Source organism: Emydura macquarii, unplaced genomic scaffold (assembly GCF_026122565.2).
Source record: "Emydura macquarii macquarii isolate MOO-44397 ecotype Brisbane River unplaced genomic scaffold, CSIRO-AGI_Emac_v2 contig_1477, whole genome shotgun sequence".
NCBI lineage: Eukaryota > Metazoa > Chordata > Testudines > Chelidae > Emydura > Emydura macquarii.
The window spans coordinates 4,695,110-4,714,651 of record NW_027131614.1 but is presented as its reverse complement, the minus strand read 5'-3'; the positions used below and the strand labels follow the sequence as shown (position 1 = coordinate 4,714,651).

The 19,542-nt window shown below is 41.1% G+C and overlaps 1 protein-coding gene and 1 long non-coding RNA gene across 6 annotated transcripts in view; one reads left to right on the top strand and one right to left on the bottom strand.

Moving 5' to 3' along the window:
- ZNF704 (zinc finger protein 704) overlaps window positions 1–19,542 on the bottom strand; it is a 136,743-nt gene that overhangs the window by 3,114 nt on the left and 114,087 nt on the right. For 2 of the 5 annotated variants that reach the window (XR_010920850.1, XR_010920852.1), the window contains exons 8-10: window positions 15,172–15,269; window positions 12,270–13,222; window positions 6,861–6,908 (exon numbers count right to left, since the gene is read on the bottom strand). Coding sequence is in view for 2 of the 5 variants with exons in the window: in XM_067553566.1 (XP_067409667.1) it covers window positions 13,111–13,222; window positions 15,172–15,269 (210 nt within the window). In the remaining 3 variants the exon portion in view is untranslated. Of the gene's footprint in view, window positions 1–6,824; window positions 6,909–11,302; window positions 13,223–13,477; window positions 13,652–15,171; window positions 15,270–19,542 lie in introns of those variants that run through there. The other 3 variants (XR_010920851.1, XM_067553566.1, XM_067553568.1) reach the window with 3 other exon arrangements.
- Window positions 1–19,542, top strand: part of LOC137156681 (uncharacterized) — a 49,219-nt gene that overhangs the window by 26,845 nt on the left and 2,832 nt on the right. The gene's annotated exons all lie outside the window — the stretch shown is intronic.

The following is a 19,542-nucleotide window of genomic DNA, read 5'->3' as shown; positions in this document are numbered from 1 at the left end:
ATCTACATTAAACTTAATTGTAACTGGGTGTGCTAACTTAGCTGCAGAAACTTGCTCAGTGGCAAAGTTGTTCTGTGTGCTGCCATGCAGGGGGGCTCCAGTTCAGAGCAAGTTTCACCAGCCTTGGGCAAGTGGAAGTTGGGTTTCCCAGACATCTTTAGCCTTTGCAGGGAAAGAAAACAGCAATATGACACATGGTAGGGATCGATCCTGTTTTTACTACTCAGGCAAAACAATCAAACCTGAGGTTTCAGAGTTTGCCAGGGTAACAGCTGCAGATTGTGCCTTTGCAGATCAACTAATACTGGTGAGTTAGCAGAGTATCAGGCTCCGCTTCAAAGGAAGCTACCTGTTGTACCATCATCTACTTATTCAGGTGGTACAGGTGAGGAGGAAGGAATGTGTGTGTATCTTTTGGAAGGAATTAGGGGTTCAGATTCCTTCTTCTTCCATGCTATAATCTCAAGACCTTCTTCAGAGCGTAGGGTGATCCTCAGCCAGTTGTGGTTGTGATACAGGAAGGGAATTTAGAAAGGATTTGGCCTTGGAAGGAAACTGAGGCGGCAAAATAAAGCGTTTTTCTTAGCCAGTTTGCTCTGGCTTCCAGTCACTTTAGACCCTAGTGCTCTGAAGTTCAAGGGATGATTTGGAATGAACACAATTTGGGTGAGGTAAACAATTAGACAGTGTTTATTTTCAGTGTGTTCTACAACACCTACACTGGGGCCTTTGATGATCCTTGTTTGCTTTTTAAAGCAACAGGTGCTCATCTTAAAGAGAAAAAAGAAAAAAACTTAAATCCAACTGCATGTAAGCTTTAGGGCCGTATATTGTTTTTAATGCAAAGAAAATTCGACATGGGGAGTGATGGAGGACAATAAGCTTTTAAGAGCTGATCCTGCAAATGTTTACTCACATGAGTAGTCATTGGCTTCTGTGATACTACTCATACTCATGTTTTAGTATCAGATTTCTCCATATTTCTGGATAAATTTCTAAAAATTATAGGTAAAAGCTCTGCAAGATGCTGGCAATAATAAAAAGATTTAAAAAAATCTAGTTCTCTTAATTATTGTTTAGTATATCAAAAAATACGTGGTCCAACAACTTGGAAAAAATATATACAAAGAAGTGCAGTGCTGAGTAGCTCTAATTAAAGATCACTTCTTTTGCACAGAGTGAGGCTATGTCTACACTGATGGTGGCAAAGTCGCCGCCGTCAGATCGACTTATCTGGATCGACTGAGCAGTCAGTGAAGACCCGCTCCATCAATCCAGAAGTCGACGTACTAAAACCACCTCCTCAAGTGGCGCAGTGCAGTGAAGACGGTGCACAGAAGTCAACGGGAGTTATGCAAGTACTTTGCATACTTAGCGTAACTCCAGTCGACTGCTGCCGAATCGCCGAGGTAAGTGTAGACCAAGCCTGAAAGAGAAAAATACTTTTTAAAAAATATAGTTTAAAAAAAAGCTGAATTGCTTCTTGAAACATGTTTTTAAAATTTCAAAATGACTTTAGAGTCTCCAAAGCATCAAGATGAGAAACACTGAACAGAGATTGATATTTTCCTATTGTAAGAAAACAACCATAAGAACATGTGGACTTGAATCCTGCAGTCCCGATGGAAGCAAAATATCTACTGATTTCATGAGACATTTTGCCTGCATATGGATGGCAAGATTGGGCCGATACTGTACTAATATTTGGTCTTTTGGCTTACACTAAAGCCATACCCAGTCTACTGCATATTATAAATATTCTCTTTCTGTGCATTAAAATATTACTCCTTTATTACAGAATAGGTCAGAACTTTTATTTAATTTGCTTCTTCATCGTTGTGGGTTGTTAAGAAACTTAGTGCAATTTGACATTGGTGAGGACAGATTTGTTCCTTTATGACATTATGGACTCAATCCTAGATACCCTTTTATGCCATTCTAATGGTACAGAGGGGCTGGAATGCTGTACTAACAAGCCAGCTGAGGAGTCCCCTCTGCATAAGGAATCCCAGATGCGCATAGAGCAAGTGTAACTAGCTCTATGCCACCTCCACCAGCCCCAGTGGCCATAGCTTGTTCCACTCCCATAATCCCAGCTAACATAATGGACATGGGGGGCCATTACAAACTGGCAAAATTTAGAGGCGTCTTAGACTTCCCTGGATTATACCATGGACCAAATGGCTGCTGGCAGCCCCTGCAATCGGGGGTACAAAGGTCGTTCAAAGCCACCCTTGCTGCTCACTCAAAGCCATGACAAATGGAGCCCTGGCACAGCTGAGGATGTGGTCATGTGTTTCATTTTACATACCTTTATGGCTAACCACTCTCCTTTCCTCACTTCTCTCTCTCCACACTCGCTTCCCAAATCAAATTAAATACTAATAGTAGGAGGGTGAAAGGTTAGGCCTCATTGTGCTAAGCATTGTACAAACACCAATAAGAGTCAGCTCCTGCCCGAAAGAGATTCCAGTCTAAATAGCCAAGACAGATAGATGGTTGGAGGAAGGTTGTATTGTCATCCCCACCAGGAGCACAAAGAGATTAAGTGACTTGCCCAAAGTCCCGCAGGAAATCAAAACTGAACCAAGATCTCCTAAATCCACAGTCCAATACCTATCCTCAAGACCATCCTTCCTCTCATAAATACTGATAGCAAGATCCTGTTTTCCAGAGTAATGTGGGAGAGACGCTACAGTTCTACTTACCCAGCTTTTTGGCATAATGTTGTTTTTAAAAAAAAAACAAACTTCTGGAGGAATGTCTAGTGTCAAGTGAAAACAAAGGGCCCTCATCCTGCAACCATTACTCTAACAATCCTTACTTGCATGAATAGTCCCATTGTCTTCAATGGGGCTGTTCACATAAGTAGGCATGTGAAGAGATGGCGTGATTGGGCTACAATTAGCTACAATGCTATTCAGTCATAACGATACTGACATAAAGCCTTGTAACACAATTGTGATTTGTAAAAATGAGTTGTGCAAGTGACAACTGTAATACACTGCAATTGTGTGATGGTAATAGACACGGCAGCGTCAGACCTCTTGGCTTTAGAGAAAATTCCCTCTAGTTTAATATGGACTTGAGACTGTGCAGTATGTGCTGTTCTCCCTGCATCCCCCAGAAATGTTAGTGCTAATTATTGTTACACTATCTTATTTTAAAATAACCCACAGTAGCTGTTTTCACTGACATACTCTGTACAAAACATCATATTAAACGCCATCATATTGATGTTTTGTGCATGAAACGCTCATTTTCATGAATTAATTTACAGTAGTTATTTAAAAATGTACATGTATACAAATAAGTAATGCCTTTTAATAAACATGCAAATCACATTTGCTTTAAGGTCCTTTAGAGGAAAAAAAGTGACCTAATCTAATAAATAATTTTTTTTGGTAAGTTTCTTGACTATTACATTATAAAAACAGTAAATAAAAGTGGGGTTGAGCACTGACGGAATCTTCTACTTAAAAGTTATTTGAGAATAGTGCAATATTTTGGCAGGAGACAAGAACCTCTACTCAGATTACAATGAGGAGGCCACAAGTATCTGGCCAGAGATGTGCTAACCAGACGTAACCAAACTAGATTGTCATGCTGCATACTGTAAGGTACAAGGTGTCTCGGTCTACTATGCCCTCCCCAAGGCATTAGTCACAGCTTTTGTGCGATAAGTAGAGATGGGCCCAAAGACAGCACTTCAATCCTACCATGCTCCAATTCTGAGGCTATTTGGATTCAGATCGTAGCTTCTTGACTCAAGCCTTCCTCAAGAAGTACATGCATAACTGAGTCTGCTCATTAACTTTCATCTAGAAGAAAGCCCCGATAATGTTCCTTTGAATGTGAAGCAACAAAACATTCTGCTTAACAGTTCGCTATTTATCTTAATCTTGAGTTAACATCGGGATTCTCAGAGCGAGGCAAATATATGAATTGGAGGATGGGAGAATGTGTCTTTTGTGTGGCTTAGGAAATGTGATATAAGTACAAGGCTGCACGATGTCCCACACTGAGCAATCTCTAATTATTTTGCTGGAAACTCAGAGTGAGACAGAGAGGGGCTATTCTCCTGTTCACCCACATGAAGAGTCTGCACTTGATCATTCTGAAGCTGTCATTTTGCCCACCCTGAATGCTACTTTCTCTGGGAGTTATGCTGCCATTGACTTTGGATGAAGCTGCTCCAGGGCACTCCTGGCTCAATTAATAGTGCCATGCCTACAGCTTTGTGGTTGGGGCAGAGTGAGTTTGAAGCAGACAAAATGGCAGTTCCCCAGCACTATGAAGTGGGGGTTAGATGTGGCTTGACAATAAAATATGCTTAGATGCCTCCGGTGATACCATCCTTCCTTGAGGAGTATTTCCAGAGTCGGAAGATGGGTTTCCCATGAATTACTTCAGCAGTTGAATGGTTTTTGGCATAACTTTGAAACGCTGGAAGAATACTATTTGGTAAGTGGATACATGATTGTGTGCTGCTAACAGCATTGTTGATCCACTAGGCAATATCTGATGTTTGAGGCCATCATGCAGTTTTTTTGTCTGGCATGGGCTTGTGAAGGCTACGACACTATCCAAGATGAAGCTTGGCACAGTTTTTGGTAAAATGGCAGTCCTTAGGCTGAGAGAACACTTCTCCAGCTTGCTTTGGATTTCATTAGTTTTCAGGTGCATTGGTTTTCGTTCCTCAACACAAAGCACATCACCATGGTACTACTCCTGCTCATGGAATTGCTGCAGACAATCTTTGATGCTAGTGGCATTACATATGTGAGGGATTCTGACAGCCAGGGTTTGATGGGGGGTAGGAATACCTGGCCATGCCATCTTTCCCCTGGCTCCAACCCTTCAATACCAGGAAGCAGATGGCGGTGGGGGGGTGGGCACAAGAACTGCTATGGTGGCTCTATGGCACTCAAAAGATTCCCTAGCCAGGGAGAATTCACAGGAATCTGGATCTACTGGCTTTATGGTTGCTTTGCACCGCAAGAGCAGCGCCCAGAATCCGGCTCCAGAGCCGTTCTTTTCGTAAACTATTAATGTTCCTTCCGTAACTGCTGCCTCAGGTTAGTAAAACAGTAAAATTAGATTTTAAAAGTTCAATTTTTTACTTTACTATATTTCATTATTTAAAGAGTGAAATACAGAATCAGTTTGACTTTCCGGAACTCAGTGCTGCGATGGATGAATTGCTAGCTCTGCAAGCGATGCTTAAATCCAGTTAAAACAAGTCATTTACACTGACATTTAAAATTCTAAAGACATTTTTATTTGGTGTAAATCCCCCCCCCCTTTCAAACCTCTAAATTGTGGGTCCTAACCTATGTGACAGTGTCCCTTTAATAAACTCAGTGAAAGCTGTGTATGATGAATAATACCAGAACATCTGTAAGGCTTGTGTTTTGATTGCTCCAGCTATGAAAAGTGTTTCTATCTGGGAACAATGCTCTTGCAAATGATCTTCCTGGGAAGACCTTTATACTAGCACGGGGTCCCACTGAAGTTTGAGCAGGTCACCTTGTAGGATCAAACTCAAACTGGTAAGATGCAGTATTTTATCTGAAAGAAGAAATCATTTCAGAAATCGTTGTCAAAATGTATGACTCCTTCACGCTGAATAGTTGTCAGTTTTAAGAAGAACTTTACAACTGGGACTATAAACACAGTAAAACCACCGAGAGCCCAAGCAAAATCTCTTTTCATAACATTGAATTCATGTCCATGGAGTAGACTTGTCTTCATGACACTGAAATGTTAATTTCAGACTAAATTATCTCTATTCTACCAAGAGCAACATTTTTCTTTTCAGAAAGACGTGTTTGATAGTCAGTATTTCTAACTTCCTTCCAGGTGTTTTAGATTATATCTTCTGCTGTTGTTCTGTAAAGCAACATCCCTCTGGGTTCACTCATGGAATCTGGGTTTTGTTTCACAGTTTTTAGTAAATTGATATAAAATAATGCCAACGTTGCTACAACTCTGCAGTGTTGCCTGCAGTAACCTACTGTTATTGATGTTAACTTTAAAAAGCATGCTTTGCACCACTGGTTTCTATAGTTTAGCCCTTTGTTTAGTAAGCAAGTTTTGCACCATATGAATAAGGCTGCTGTCTGTTTCCTTTTCAGTACAAATATGATGACTTCTTAAAAACACTAAAATCTACACGAAACAACAACAATCACAATGATACAAAATATTTGCATATTGCTAGTTTTTAGGTGAACTGACAAATTAAGAACTATGGCCTGATGCTTTGTTTCCTGTGCACCCAGAGTTTCTACTTAAGTCAATGGGCATACTGGGTGCACAAGCAATGCAGAGATTGAACTGTATGTCATAAGGTAAGTGACCTGTTTGTGTTCTGATAGGCTTTCTTTGAGTTTGATAGGGACTGGGCAACTTTGAACTTCTAAACAATGTCATTTTTTAAAAAGCCAGTTATCTGAACTAGACTTTTCTTAGTGTGAAAATATTCTGGATCTAAGACAAACAGCACAAAATTACAAATGGCCAGGTTGTTTTGCAATACACTGCAAAACAAGACTAAAAGAATAAGCTCACTGGAGGGTCCTGAGTCAGCAAAGCATGCAAGCAAATTTTGACTCTAAGCATGTGAGTAGTCCCACTGATGAGACTCTCATGTGCTTTAAGTGCTTTTCTGCTACTGAACTACACCTCTTCAACCTCTAATTAAGTTTGGAGGGGCCCTGCTCTGCACATTTACCATACCTACATCCAGAGAGAAAGATCAGTTTCTATCATTAACAGTGTCAGGATGAGAATTACTTAAAAGTTAAAAACTTTATTAAAATGTTTAGATACTTATGCACATGCATGATTTTACTCACTTGAGCATGTCTGCACAATTAGGTCCCTGGTCATGATGTAAACAGATTCTGTAAAGAGATTCTGGTAAGGAGAAATTACAACAAAACTAAAAAATAAAAATAAAAATGGGTTATTACTTCATGTACACATGGAGAAATTTGAGAACTGCATGCATTTCAATACAATCCAATTTGCATGCATGATTTGTGGTTTCATTTAAGCTGGCACCCGAACAGATACGAAAACAGCTTAGTTAAAAATATGTAGTCCACCATAAGGAAACTAGCACCTTGCAAACCCCAGTACTTAGTAGTTGCAGGCTAGAATGCTACAAAGTATCAGTTTTTGTTGTGAGCCACTTAGATGAACAGTAATCCCGCTGTAGATAACTAACACACCTTTAACTGGGTGATTGTGTAACGACAAGAAGACTTCATGTTTACAGTACATTCTGGAAAGCTTTATACAAATATTTAGACCACCTGTTATATCAGGTCATCGTTCAAACTCAGTTCCTCTACTTTACACATCAACTAAAACCCCTCTCCTTTTAATATTTGAGCATACACAGGGTTAAATACACTGTTAGCAAGAAAAGGTCATGTTCACAAATAAGCACTCATTTCTAATTTTAATAATTCAAATGCTAATATAGTCCTTATTTCATTAAATAATTCTGTCCAGAAAAATAAAATAAACTACATATTAAAATTCTTAGTAATTGTAGGTTCAAACAGACCTATTTTTTGCATCTACTGCCCTTTTATTTTCCCTGAGGAAGTCCATATGATTTATATCATTTTGTTATTTTTCTCAAGGTATTTCTCTATGTACACTTTTAGTAATTTCTGTTTATCTGAACATTACATACCAAATGCATTACTATTTGCTACTGAAATAACTAATTGACAAGGAAGATTTTGTAGAAGTCTTCAAAAGGGGAAAACTCAACGTCATTGATACAGATTCAGAAGTCAGGGATATCCCTATCTTCTACAGTAGAGTAGTGTAAAATAAAAGATAAAATTCTTAAGTTTTCTAGAGGGGAAAGATGATCTGTATATGTAATGTAAGAGCTCATTTGTAGCACTGGGTTAGATTTTAAGAATTTTGACATAATCTTGCAATCCTGATTTATGTGAGTAGTCCCATACATTAGGAAAGCTAAATTTATATTTCTATTGCTAATTTGTTTTTCATATTATTATTATTTCTTTATTTCTCTCAGGGAAACATACAATACTCATCTCAAACTTGGATGCAAGGTTTTTATCAGAATTTTTTTCTTAAAATTGGTTAAGGTTAGGAAAGCAGTTCTATTGAAATGTGGCTTGTCACCATGTTTGTCTATTCCCTTATGTGTTATCTGACAAGTTTATTCACAAAAAAGAGTTCTTACTACTGTCAGCAATGTGGCAAATACAATGGTACGGATAAGTGAGCTGTATTCTTCTTTCTGCCTGTGCATCATCAAAAATAGTGCCAGCTATCTTCTCACTGTAGAATCTCTTCGGATTGATTAGAGATGATCTACTGTATGAAGCACAAAGAACACAGCTTGATTTTCAGATAGTGAAAGAAATTGTCCTGCTGAAAGTTACAAGATACAAAGATTTTTGTATATGATGGAAATTGGATAAAGAAGTCCATGTAAAAAAGCCACTGTAGTACCAGCTGGGGAATGCTGGAGGCAGGTGCTATCAACTACAATTCAAGACACCACTTTTGCACCCTTGAAAAAGGCTTTTGAAGCACAAGGATCCTGCAGCCACCAGTGGCTTAATTTAGCATCTACCTTCTGTACCTAAACTGTCAGCTTGACTAGTTACCGAAATGGCTAATGCCGTACTTTCCTATTGTTTTCCTGATGGTGCTGTAAAACCCTTATGGAATCCCACAACAACACGAAGCTTCACAACAATAATGTTTTAGAACTATTTTTAGAACAGACAGTAACTCTGTACAAGACAAATCCTGGCAATCTGGGATTAAATCCATTACTCTATTCAGATTTCAGTTCCAGCCGTGCCACTGCTAGGTGAGTTCAATGAAGTGTAAATAGAAAATAAGATGCCATTTTATTAACCTCTTTCCAGCCAGTTTTTTATAATGAAAAGCAGTGTAATTCGTTCTTAGTGATGACCGCTATGCAGTTTGGTCCTATCAAGGGTGGGGGGATAAGATCTTATAACCTGTTAAGGCTTCCCAACTGGCCAGGACACTTCTGATTTCACATCCCTCTCTCAGGCCCCTGAGCAGCTGTCAGCATACCTATGGGAGAGCAATGGAGCTGTAGGGAAGCGCTCTAGGTTACATCTGTACATTTAACCCGCCACAACTTTAGGCAAGGTCTCTCTAGATAGTCCCTGAGCAGCCCACGGCAATAGAGAAAGGGCTAGTATGACACCATACTGCTAATGTAGGGTGTCACTCTCACCATATTGAGTAGAAGGTGAGGGAGCAGAGAGAATGGGGGAAACTTGAGGGTGTAGTAGAAATGAGTGGGACTGAAGAAAGAAAGAAAGAAAGAAGCTCAGGGTTCTGGGGGACCCCAGTTTGGAGTGACCCTTGGAGCTCACATATGCAAGCTGGTGGCCAGGCTACTACTGGAAAAACAGAGGTTGCAGCATGTAACATTGGTTTATATGCATGTTCCATAAAGATCTCTGCCTTCTTGCCAAATCGCTTATTGCGAACAGTCAGAGGGGGAGCAGGGAACTGATTGATCACTAGAGAGTCGGCCTTCAGATATTCCAATTAGGTGATTGCATTGCATAAAGTCTCCTGCCCTGCAGCCTGAACAGGTATGAAGCCTGCTCACCTTAGTCACACAGATAGACCCACTGGGCTTGTTTGCACCAGCCTGAATGGCAACTGATATCTGTGAAAAGCAGGTGTAAATATGCAAATCAGAATGGAAGAGTTTTGCTCACTTTGCACACCTGTAAATGACTGCACAAGGTGCAAGGCAATGCAGAATCAGATCCATTCGATGGAAACAGCTGTATGAATAAGCTTATCAGAATTTTATATATTTTCCATATTTGGCATTTTATACAGAAATAGCAAGACAAGCTAGTCGTGTTTAAAATTTGCTTGTCTAAAATTTCCCCCTTTTGCTTGAAATTTCCTGTTTCAGACTACTTTTCCCCAAGAAGACATTTGTTTTGCTGTAGCAGGAAAGTCACTTTAGCGAAAATTAGGGCCCAGTGGTATATCTGTTGATATAAAAGTCTGATAAGAACATGTCATACCAGCTCCTGTCACCAGCATCATTTCTACTAAATGGGTAAAAGAATTATATACATCCTTCAATTTTTATATTTTAAGGGCCAAATTCTGGCTGCTAGTGGTGTAGGTATACACCCACCAAAGAACCCAGTGCCAACCGTGAGAATGCATGATGGAAACTGGCCACCGGATTCTGACTCCTCTGAAAAATCAGGGGACACCTGATATACCTTCCAGAGGAGTGTGACATGGTATGGTTAATCACTGTACGGAAGTGGTCCATATATCAGCCAAGCACTTGAGCCAGGCAGTAGCCCATTCATGCAGCTTCTTGTAAATAATCTTACTCTTATGAAGAACAGAATGAAAGAGTGTAACTCTGGCTGGAGTTGGACAGTAACACAGCTTTGTCAGTGTATTTGTGGGTCTACCCTTCTAAAGATAAAGTTAGCAGTACGGGAGTGACTTTGCCAATGTTTATGTTGAGCCTCTGAGTATGCCCTCTGTGAAGTAGATCTTTCCAACAGCCAGAGCAAAGTGAGCTGGGTATACATGCAATTAATAAGGTCTGTGCCTTCTCTCTAACTCATTTTCCTCCAGTGTCTAGTGAAAGTTACAGCTGGGAGGGGCGCTGTGCCTGGTGCCAACCAGAATTTGCCCCATGGAGTGGAAATGGGATGATCTTATTAATATGTTCAATTATAAAGTGCCCCCTGCCAAGGTGCTTATGATGCTGTACATTTTAGACACAAATTACAATAATATATATAATTTAAAAATCCTCTTAAAATTCAAGAGATCAAAGCAAATATGGGAGAAGGGGAATACAAAGAGGGGAACAATGATGTTGGCGATAATAATAAATATGGGGCCAACAGAGGTCATTAACTGTTGTTTTACAAGCATCTTGAGAAGGTTTAGAAATAAAGAGGGATATCGGTGGAGTAACATCCACATTCTGCACCCCACCAAAGTAAAGGCACTGACAACAATGTCAGCATTTTAAAAGGAAGTGACTAGAAAACAGTTACAAGCTGCCAAGAGGTATTTCCCTAAAGAAATCTTAAAAAAAAAAAAAAAAAAAAAAAAAAAAAAAAAATCACAAAAATAAAAGCCATGACATATGACTTTCACCAAAAGATAAGTCAGCACAAACAATAGAGTGCAGATGGCTCTGTATATCCACCAACTTTTACCTTCTGTGGTATTAACAAAACAAAACATGAAATAAATTATCCTGGCTGGATTTCAGGGTCTGATTTTTTTAAATAGGTTCGGTGCACTGTTGTGCATAAAAATCAGGTAATTGTATGCATGCAAGTGACCTTTGCTAGCCACTTGTGCATGAAAATTACATGATCTGTAAACACAGTCACAGAAATAACACGCTCAAATTAGGCATGCAGTAGAGCAAATAATTTGTTTTAAAAAGATCAGGCTCTTACTATACTTTTGTACTTTCCATTCCAACATGTATTGCCTTTTCTTTAACACTAGTCTATATGCGTTTTAAATTGTGCACTTTTGTTCTTTAAATAGGCATAGGCAGCAATGCAAAGTAAGTAAAGCTGTCATGAGACTTTGTGATCGAATTTATCAGACTCCATGAAAAACAAGCCCAGCAGGTAATGGGCCAGTATAGCCCTATTAATATGATAGGGGCCTATGCCTATGTTTTGTTTTGGTTTTTTTAAACAGGTAGGAGTTGGTGATGTACATTCATACGGCATTTCCGCCTTACTTGATTTTCCACTAAAATAACTATTGATGTATAACCCCCATTTATCTAAGGATACAACATCAGCTCTCTAGATTTACAGTCTCTGACGGACTGAAAGCACTAAATACACCAAAGCACACAAACTCATCAAAGTGCTCTCTGCATGTAAGTTGGCTATTTCTGACCTCAGTGACTTTTGTTTTTTTAAAAAAAGACTTTACTTAACATATACATATGTTGCTCCACTGCTGCCGTGTTTCACTTGCTGGGATGATGCAGTGGGCGCATGTTTCGGGTGTTTTTGTTTTCTATACATTTTTTGCATAAATGAAATTTGACATTACTAATGGAAAGAATGTGTGACCCATTAACCTAGTAACCATCTTATATACAGGAGAAAAGGAACCAAGAGCTGAACTGCTGGGTTGGCTCACATCCCTGAATAGATATTACATGTAATCCAAATGGCTGCATTTACCAGTTCTTAATAGGGCTTCACAGCATCATGAGATGGTCATTGCTAGGAAAAGGGACAGATGATAAGAAAAGATACTGGACCCAAATTATATTCCTATATGTTTCAAAGATCCTTGAAACTCCTTCTCTCAAATCTTGGTCTTACTTGTAACTGAGATTTGCTGGTGATTTTTCCATCATTTCTTCTTCTCTGGAGCATTACAAACTAATTTAAAACTTAGCTCCACTGTTGTTCTGGTTTGTGACCACTTTTAAAAAAAATCATCCAGGAGTGCTGTTACATGTCCTTCTGGCAAATCCAGATTTGAATTCCTCAAAAAACACCCAAAATGAGGAATCTAACCAAGATCATTCACATAAGCAGAATTATTTAGCAGGCTCCACTCTTGGTACGACAGCTGTTGAGTGAACTGTAGCTTATATGTCTTAAGTGTTAATTAAAAATCTTTTAAAAAGAAAGCTTCATTTGGGGGCAAGAGACTTTGCTTGGTTCAACTGATACAGACGTTCACAGCATAGACATTGACACGGTTAAAAAACAGTCACGGGGAGCAAGTAGTTCACAGAGTTAGCAACAGGTGGGGTTTTTTTTGTTTGTTTGTTTGTCTTAAAGAAAAACACTAATAGCTGCTCTGGGTTCAATACTTGATAAGATGGTTTTTTGCTCTATTGCTCCATTGCTCCATACAGGTTTTGATAAGTGCTTCTCCTTGGCTACAAGTGCTTTGTTCTGAAATACACATCTGTTTAAAAGCCAGCATTGGAGGGTAGGCAGGGGTAGCTGCAGCCACAAGATCCTGTTATTGTACTCCCCATCCCTGGGTCCTCCGTGCTTCCAGTCTTTAGTCGATGAACCTTTGGCAAGCTTTCTTCCAACGGCAAGCAGTACACCACATATCTCGGTTCTCCATCCCATACACTTTCCGGCATTTTTTGCCCTCCCCTCTAGGTTTCCTGTCGGAGATAAAGGGACATCTAGTTAACAAGAGGATTTTAGCCATCCCTCATCACCACAAACCTTTAAAAAGGGACAAAATCATCTAAATGCAGTATGACATTGAAAGAGCCTGATACTTTCAATGGGATGTTTACTATTTTCAAGTTAGTAGGATTCTGCTGAAGTTGTCTGACTTGGAGTGGAGTGAAACCTGCTATTGAATGATTCACCTTCCCACTCCCCCCTCTGCTATAGTTTTCAGAGAGTAGCTGGTGGGCCTGTTCTTTTATATTGCTTCAAGGGCTCAGCAAGTAGGCCTCTAGCCCCAGTCCTTTGTAAGGCATGTGAGAGGAGTAGGCAGTCTGCCTTCTTCTCCCCTCCTATTCATGACAAACTAAGATTAGAAAATATTCTTCTGGTTCCACTGATGCATCTTTCAGAGAATCCTGAAAATTAGCAACCAGAAAGATTTATTAGATCACGTTGTCCATCTCTGCCAATCCAGAACTAATCCCTATAGTACATATAGTTCTGGAGCCACAGATCACCACGCAGTAATAGAAAATCACAACTATTATTGCTGTGTTATCTGGAGTACATCAGGCAAGAGGTTTACGGTACACACATTTTGCACAGATGTAGGCATTGCATTTAGGGGAAAAGCCACTAAATTCAGAAAACAATCTACATGCTCTTACCTATCCCTGGATTTACTTTGACTCTCACTATAAACAGACTAGTGTGGTATTTGACGTGATAGAAAGTAGTGAATGTTGGTTTTGTTTTAATTGTAGCTCTCTGTAAGTCACTTGATATTCCAAAGCTAACACTGCAGCAAGGATTGATTGTTCAAGATATGTGACTACAAATCCTAAAGAACAAACCACAGTGTGGAATAAATGTCAGGATAAGCTTAAAGTAACTGTTAAAATGGCACCTTCCTATTCAATATATTTGCATCCTGCGGGCTACATTTAGCCCTAGTGTAAGCAGTTGTAACTTTAAAGTAGCTGAACCATTACACTAGTACCAGATTTGTCCCTGTGAAGATTAATATTGTAAATACTTCAGAACATCTGAAGGAGCGTTACCTGGATTCTACTCTGCCTTCTACATCAGCAATACAAGTGGCAGCAACATTTTGATTACTGAAAATTCACTATTTGGAATAGCGCACAAACCAGGAATAACCCAGCCAAATCCTAGGCTGAGTTTGTAGTGTATGTAATTAGGAAAATCATTTTTGTCTGGTAAATAGAGCAGATTTCATCTGGAAGACCTGAAAAACTATAAGCAAGGTATCTCCTTTTATGTCATTTTAAGTCTCTTCAGAGTACAATCAAACTTGGGGTTATTAGGAATTAACTTGTGTCTCTTACAGTGTTAGAAATTTACATGCCAACATAGGATTTTGAACATAAAATGCAAAAACGGTGTCATGAATTTATGTGGTACCTGATTCAACATCTGTTGACTTCAAAAGAGGTGGAGCAAGCCCACAGCCAAGAGCAAAGTGTGAAACCAAAAATATCTTGACCTATATTATCTGTTGTAAGATACGTTTTCCATGGTTAGATGAATTAAGTAAAAATACGGCATGAATGGTGATGAGCATGGAAATATCCCTGGGTCCAAGGGAAAATGCAAGGCAATGTAGTGAATTTTAGTGAAATTCAGATCTGAACTGGAACTTCATGGGTCAGATTCAGCTGGGGTATTGCCTTATAGCATGTTTTTTGAAACTCCCAGTGATTAAATTCCCCCAAAACCTTTACTGTCTGTAATAATGAAAGAGAAAAAAAAGCGCCTATTGCTGTTGTGGTCTATTAAAAGGAAATGCACCAAAAGACAGGCAGTGCCAGTCTTCTGATTCTGGGCATTTGATTCTTCTGTACTCCTGCTGCCTACAGCCTCCCTCCCAACGTTGAACCTACTGCTTTGTCAATAGGAGTTAATGGTCTCATACCTTAAGCCAAATGATGCTCTGGGTGGTGATGAGAGAACTGTGTGGGTCTGTTGTTTCAGCTCTCCAGTCCCTGCAGGACGATTATGAGTTGGTGAGACCTGACAACACACACAACAATGCAGGTTATAAAGCACACATGTATGTACATGCAATATAAACCCATTATTTGGCACTGCAGTTGACATGTCCACCACTGGCTGTTTCCTAGGAAATCCCAGATCCTAGTGCATGGTGGGAAAGATATTCAGGTATGGTCGGTATGTGACATCTAACCCTCCAAAAGTTAGGGGGTCCGTTCTGAAAAGTGTCCTCATAGCTTTATCTGCACGTGATGAACTTCCTTCCCTCTTCCTAAACTCCAGAAGCATGAATAGAATAAACCAGAGCACAGAACAACATGATTGTGTATTTTGGGAAATAAAGAAAACTGATGATTGAGTTTTTCTTTTTAAGAGCTCTAAATAGTTCTCACTATTTGAGACAGTTAGTAGTGAATGGTCATGATGAATAGTTAATGACTTCTCATTTGATCAGGCACCTAAGTCAGGGGAGGGGATCAGAAGGTGTTACGTATTACGGTAGTGTGTGATTTACACACCTGAATCCCTCGGACAGCTGCATCAGTGTGGGGTTCACGCTGGAGGGAGCACTATAACTGTGACCAGAGTCCTTCCCTAGTGGTTCCACCAGGGATGACAGTTCTAATTTATGAGTTCCTAGGAAGCCTCCTGGCAGAGGCTGCCAAGGAGATGTACTGAATCATCATCATTGCCCATGCCTTCAAAGCCTCCTTAGCAGTCTTCCCTTCTTTGGGTGGCTCTGGGCCCCTGGCAGAGCAGGGTGGTGGGTGGCTTTTGCCCACACACACCCTTTCAAGCAAACCTACTACAAGGGCCTGGCTGTGGGCAACTCAAATCAAGTAGGAATATAACTTAATACCCACCTTGGCCCGAAACCTTTCCTATGAACTCTGACCTCTCTGGAAGTTATTCTGCTCCTGTGTGGAGGAGATCAACGTAAAAGACATCTACAAGAACCCTAGGCGGAGTTGTTAAATGTCTGTGATGTCTCTGAATGCTAAGTTTGGTGTACACAGAGAAATGCGTTTTCCTTAAGGTGTTTCTGAACATGGAGATTACAGTGCTCTTGGGCTTAGATTCCAACACATCACTGCAGATAGTGCAAGTAACAGTCCCTTATAAATTATCATTTTTCACCACTGCCTTTTTGAACTCACATGCCATCCATTCTGAAGAATTAGACCTGACCTGACCAGGGCAGGGAAACTGCATAGTCTTTGTTTCAGCCTGGCTAACTGCTTTCTGCCAACTCCACTGCTACAAACCCATAGGGAATTTTTGTAACGCTGCTGGCATATAACAGACACAGCTTCTACATTCCCTCGCATCTGTTGAACAGAAAGCTCTTATCTACCTGCAGGCACAGCAGAGAACAGTCTATTCAAGGAAAACTCTGGTTTACAGCAATAGAACAACTAATCATTTCGTCTGATTTCTGATGAGATTCTGCTCTCAGTTACGCTGGTGTAAATCAGGAATTACTCCAACCAATTAGTGATGTGGCTGATTCTAAACATGGCATGTCACCATATGCAATATGGTAAATACTTGATTGAAAACGATGCCTACTAACCACGTTTGCCCTTCCTGGAGTCCTAAGATGGCCCATGGCTGCTATTCTGTAACCAGTTAGTTAAACTGTTGTGCCATGTGGATGGAAGTATGCTCGCACAACTGACTTGGGCAATCCATCTTCCTCCCAGCTCCCTGTGTGGCAGGACATCCCAGAGTGCATTGCCCAGGTCCTGCTGGTGATGGTTTGTTTGCATGTTCTGCTAAGTTACTGGGGTAGAGGCTCAGACTTTACCAGAATGCTCCGATATACACAGGCAAGCAGGAAGGTGTAGTGCACAATCTCAGTTGATAAATGGTTGTGTTGGGGTGGGGGGAAGCTGTTGTTTCAGTAGAATTTAACTGTGTTGTTACAAATGGATCAGAGGAGACTGTTGATGTTTGGTTACAAAAACACAGTTTTACTTGTGTGGACAGCTCAGCTGAAGTCTGTAGCCTATTTTTGCGCAATGGTTTGGGAAATTGTTGGCACTATGCTGAAATGTTCCAGTATGCTTCTACTGAAGACTATCCATCTTATGCTGGGTGTATCAAAAATGCAGCTGCCAGGGAGATGATTATAGCTCCCTGCTTCTCTGTCCCAGCCTTGATGCAGTTGCATTATGCCGGGCAGTTGCACTGAACACCACCTGCTCTATATGATCTTCAAGCTGGGGATTGCCAGAGCGCTGTGTGTTCCAACCACTTCCCCAAAATGGCCCTACACTGGCAGCTAGAAGGAGGGAGGCATCAGAACTGGTTTCTCTCCTGTTGGGGATGGCCTCCATCATGAGTATTTGGAGAAGAGAACTTAGAGAGAAGGTTTCAGCTCCTGATTCTACTGGGAATTGTACTCATGGAAAATCCAGAGGGAAGGTCTATATCAATGAAATCCCATACTCACAGATTTTCTCTGGTTCCACTCCTCGTTTCTAAAGGGCTGCAATGATTTACCTTCATGGCATAAAGAGTTTGATTCTACACAGCAGAGATGCACATGTGATGTTGGCAGACCAGGTGCCAGCTCCTGCCAAGGCCCCTGGACCTTACTGAACACTGGCAAATGCGTAACTGGAAACCAGTATGGCTCACTGGTGTGTTAGTATTGTTAAAAAGATATTAGAGTTATAAGAATGTGTTCAGACTTCATGAAATTCTTGTAGGATGCGGCATGTATTAATCTGACTTATAGTATTGGTATCCCACGTTACAAGATAATATTTAAGTTTTTGCTCTGTAAATATAAAAGTTTGCTAAAACTATAAAACCCCACAGGCAATAGTGAAGCATTACTAAGAGTGAAATGCTAGTTTACAACAAGAGGTGTCACCTTCTCCTCAACAAAAGAAGGCTTATTAGCTACCATCCAGACAAACCATTGTAGAACATCGGTTGCCACAAACTTTGCTGATTGCTTCCCCCATGCCCGTGAAGAGGATATGTGCACAAGCCTTTGTCTCATCACAGCTTGAATACTGGGGGAAGGGCATAAAAAAACCCTGTCAAGGAGGAATTGTTATCACTATGCTGCTTGGAATTCAGAGGAGGCAATATTTCTAAGCATAAGCAAAGGATCCCCAAGCTGCTTGACTTGTGTTAGTCTTGAAGAACCTATAGAATATGCATATTATAGCAGCTACTATTATCTTTTGGAACCTAAGACTGTATCTCGTGTGTGTGTATGTTTACCTGCTTTAATCTTGTATATAACTTATTTATTTTTCTTAATTAATAAATCTTTAGTTAGTATTATAGGATTGGCTATGAGCATTGTCTTTGGTTTGAGATCTGAAGTATAACTGACCTGGGTAAGTGACTGGTCCTCTGGGACTGGAAGTAACCTGAATATTGTTGTGATTTTTGGTGTAAGGAAATATCTCAGTGGCGTACTGTGGGTCTCTGGCGCCTGGGAGCCATACTTGCATTGGCACCCTGCCCCCTCCCCGTCAGCAGCGCCTTGCTGGGGGGGGGGGGGGGGGGAGAGGTGTCTGCAGGCCTGTGTCCCACTCTTCCCCATTCCCCCCTCCCCCCCGGTTGGCAGCAGCGCCCTGTGAGGGGGGGGCGGGTCCTGCGGACCTATGTCCCACTTTCTCCCCCCGGTCGGCAAGAGCACCTCACGGGGTGTCTGCGGGCCATGTCCCGCTCTTCCCTATTCCTCCCCCCATAGGTGGCAGCATCAGCAGCGCCCCGCCAGGGAGGATGTGTGTGTGGGGGTCTATTTCCCGCTCTCTCCCTGCTGGGGGGCGGCGGGATAGGCTCTGGTCCCTGTGGCTCTTTCCTTGTGCCCAGTGCAGGGGTGGAGGGGCCAGGAGGACACCCTGACTGCCTGCGACAGGGGGCGGCTCCTCCTCCGAGGGCCTGGCTGGCGCCCCTCCCTAGGCCGGTGCCCAGGAGCATGGCCTCCCCCCGCTCCCCCATCTCTGTACGCCATTGGACTATCTCAAAGGCAGACTTGCCCGAGTGACAAGATAAACTGGAGTGCCCAAGGGGACTGTCTGACTCCATGTTAAGGGTGTTAGAGTGCTTTACGGGTTCACGCTTGTTACTTGGTTGGTGAAATCTAATTACAGAACAGACAACCAGTTTGAGGTGTGTGCCTTGTTCCTTGGCAGTCTGCCCTGAGGAGTGGTGAGACAGGCGCCCACAACTAATTTGAGAATCCTGTCCCTGGAGTTTCAGCATGAGCCAGGGTCAGAGCTGCACTTTAGCTGTGGGACAGCATCAGGGTTCAGTCGGCTTC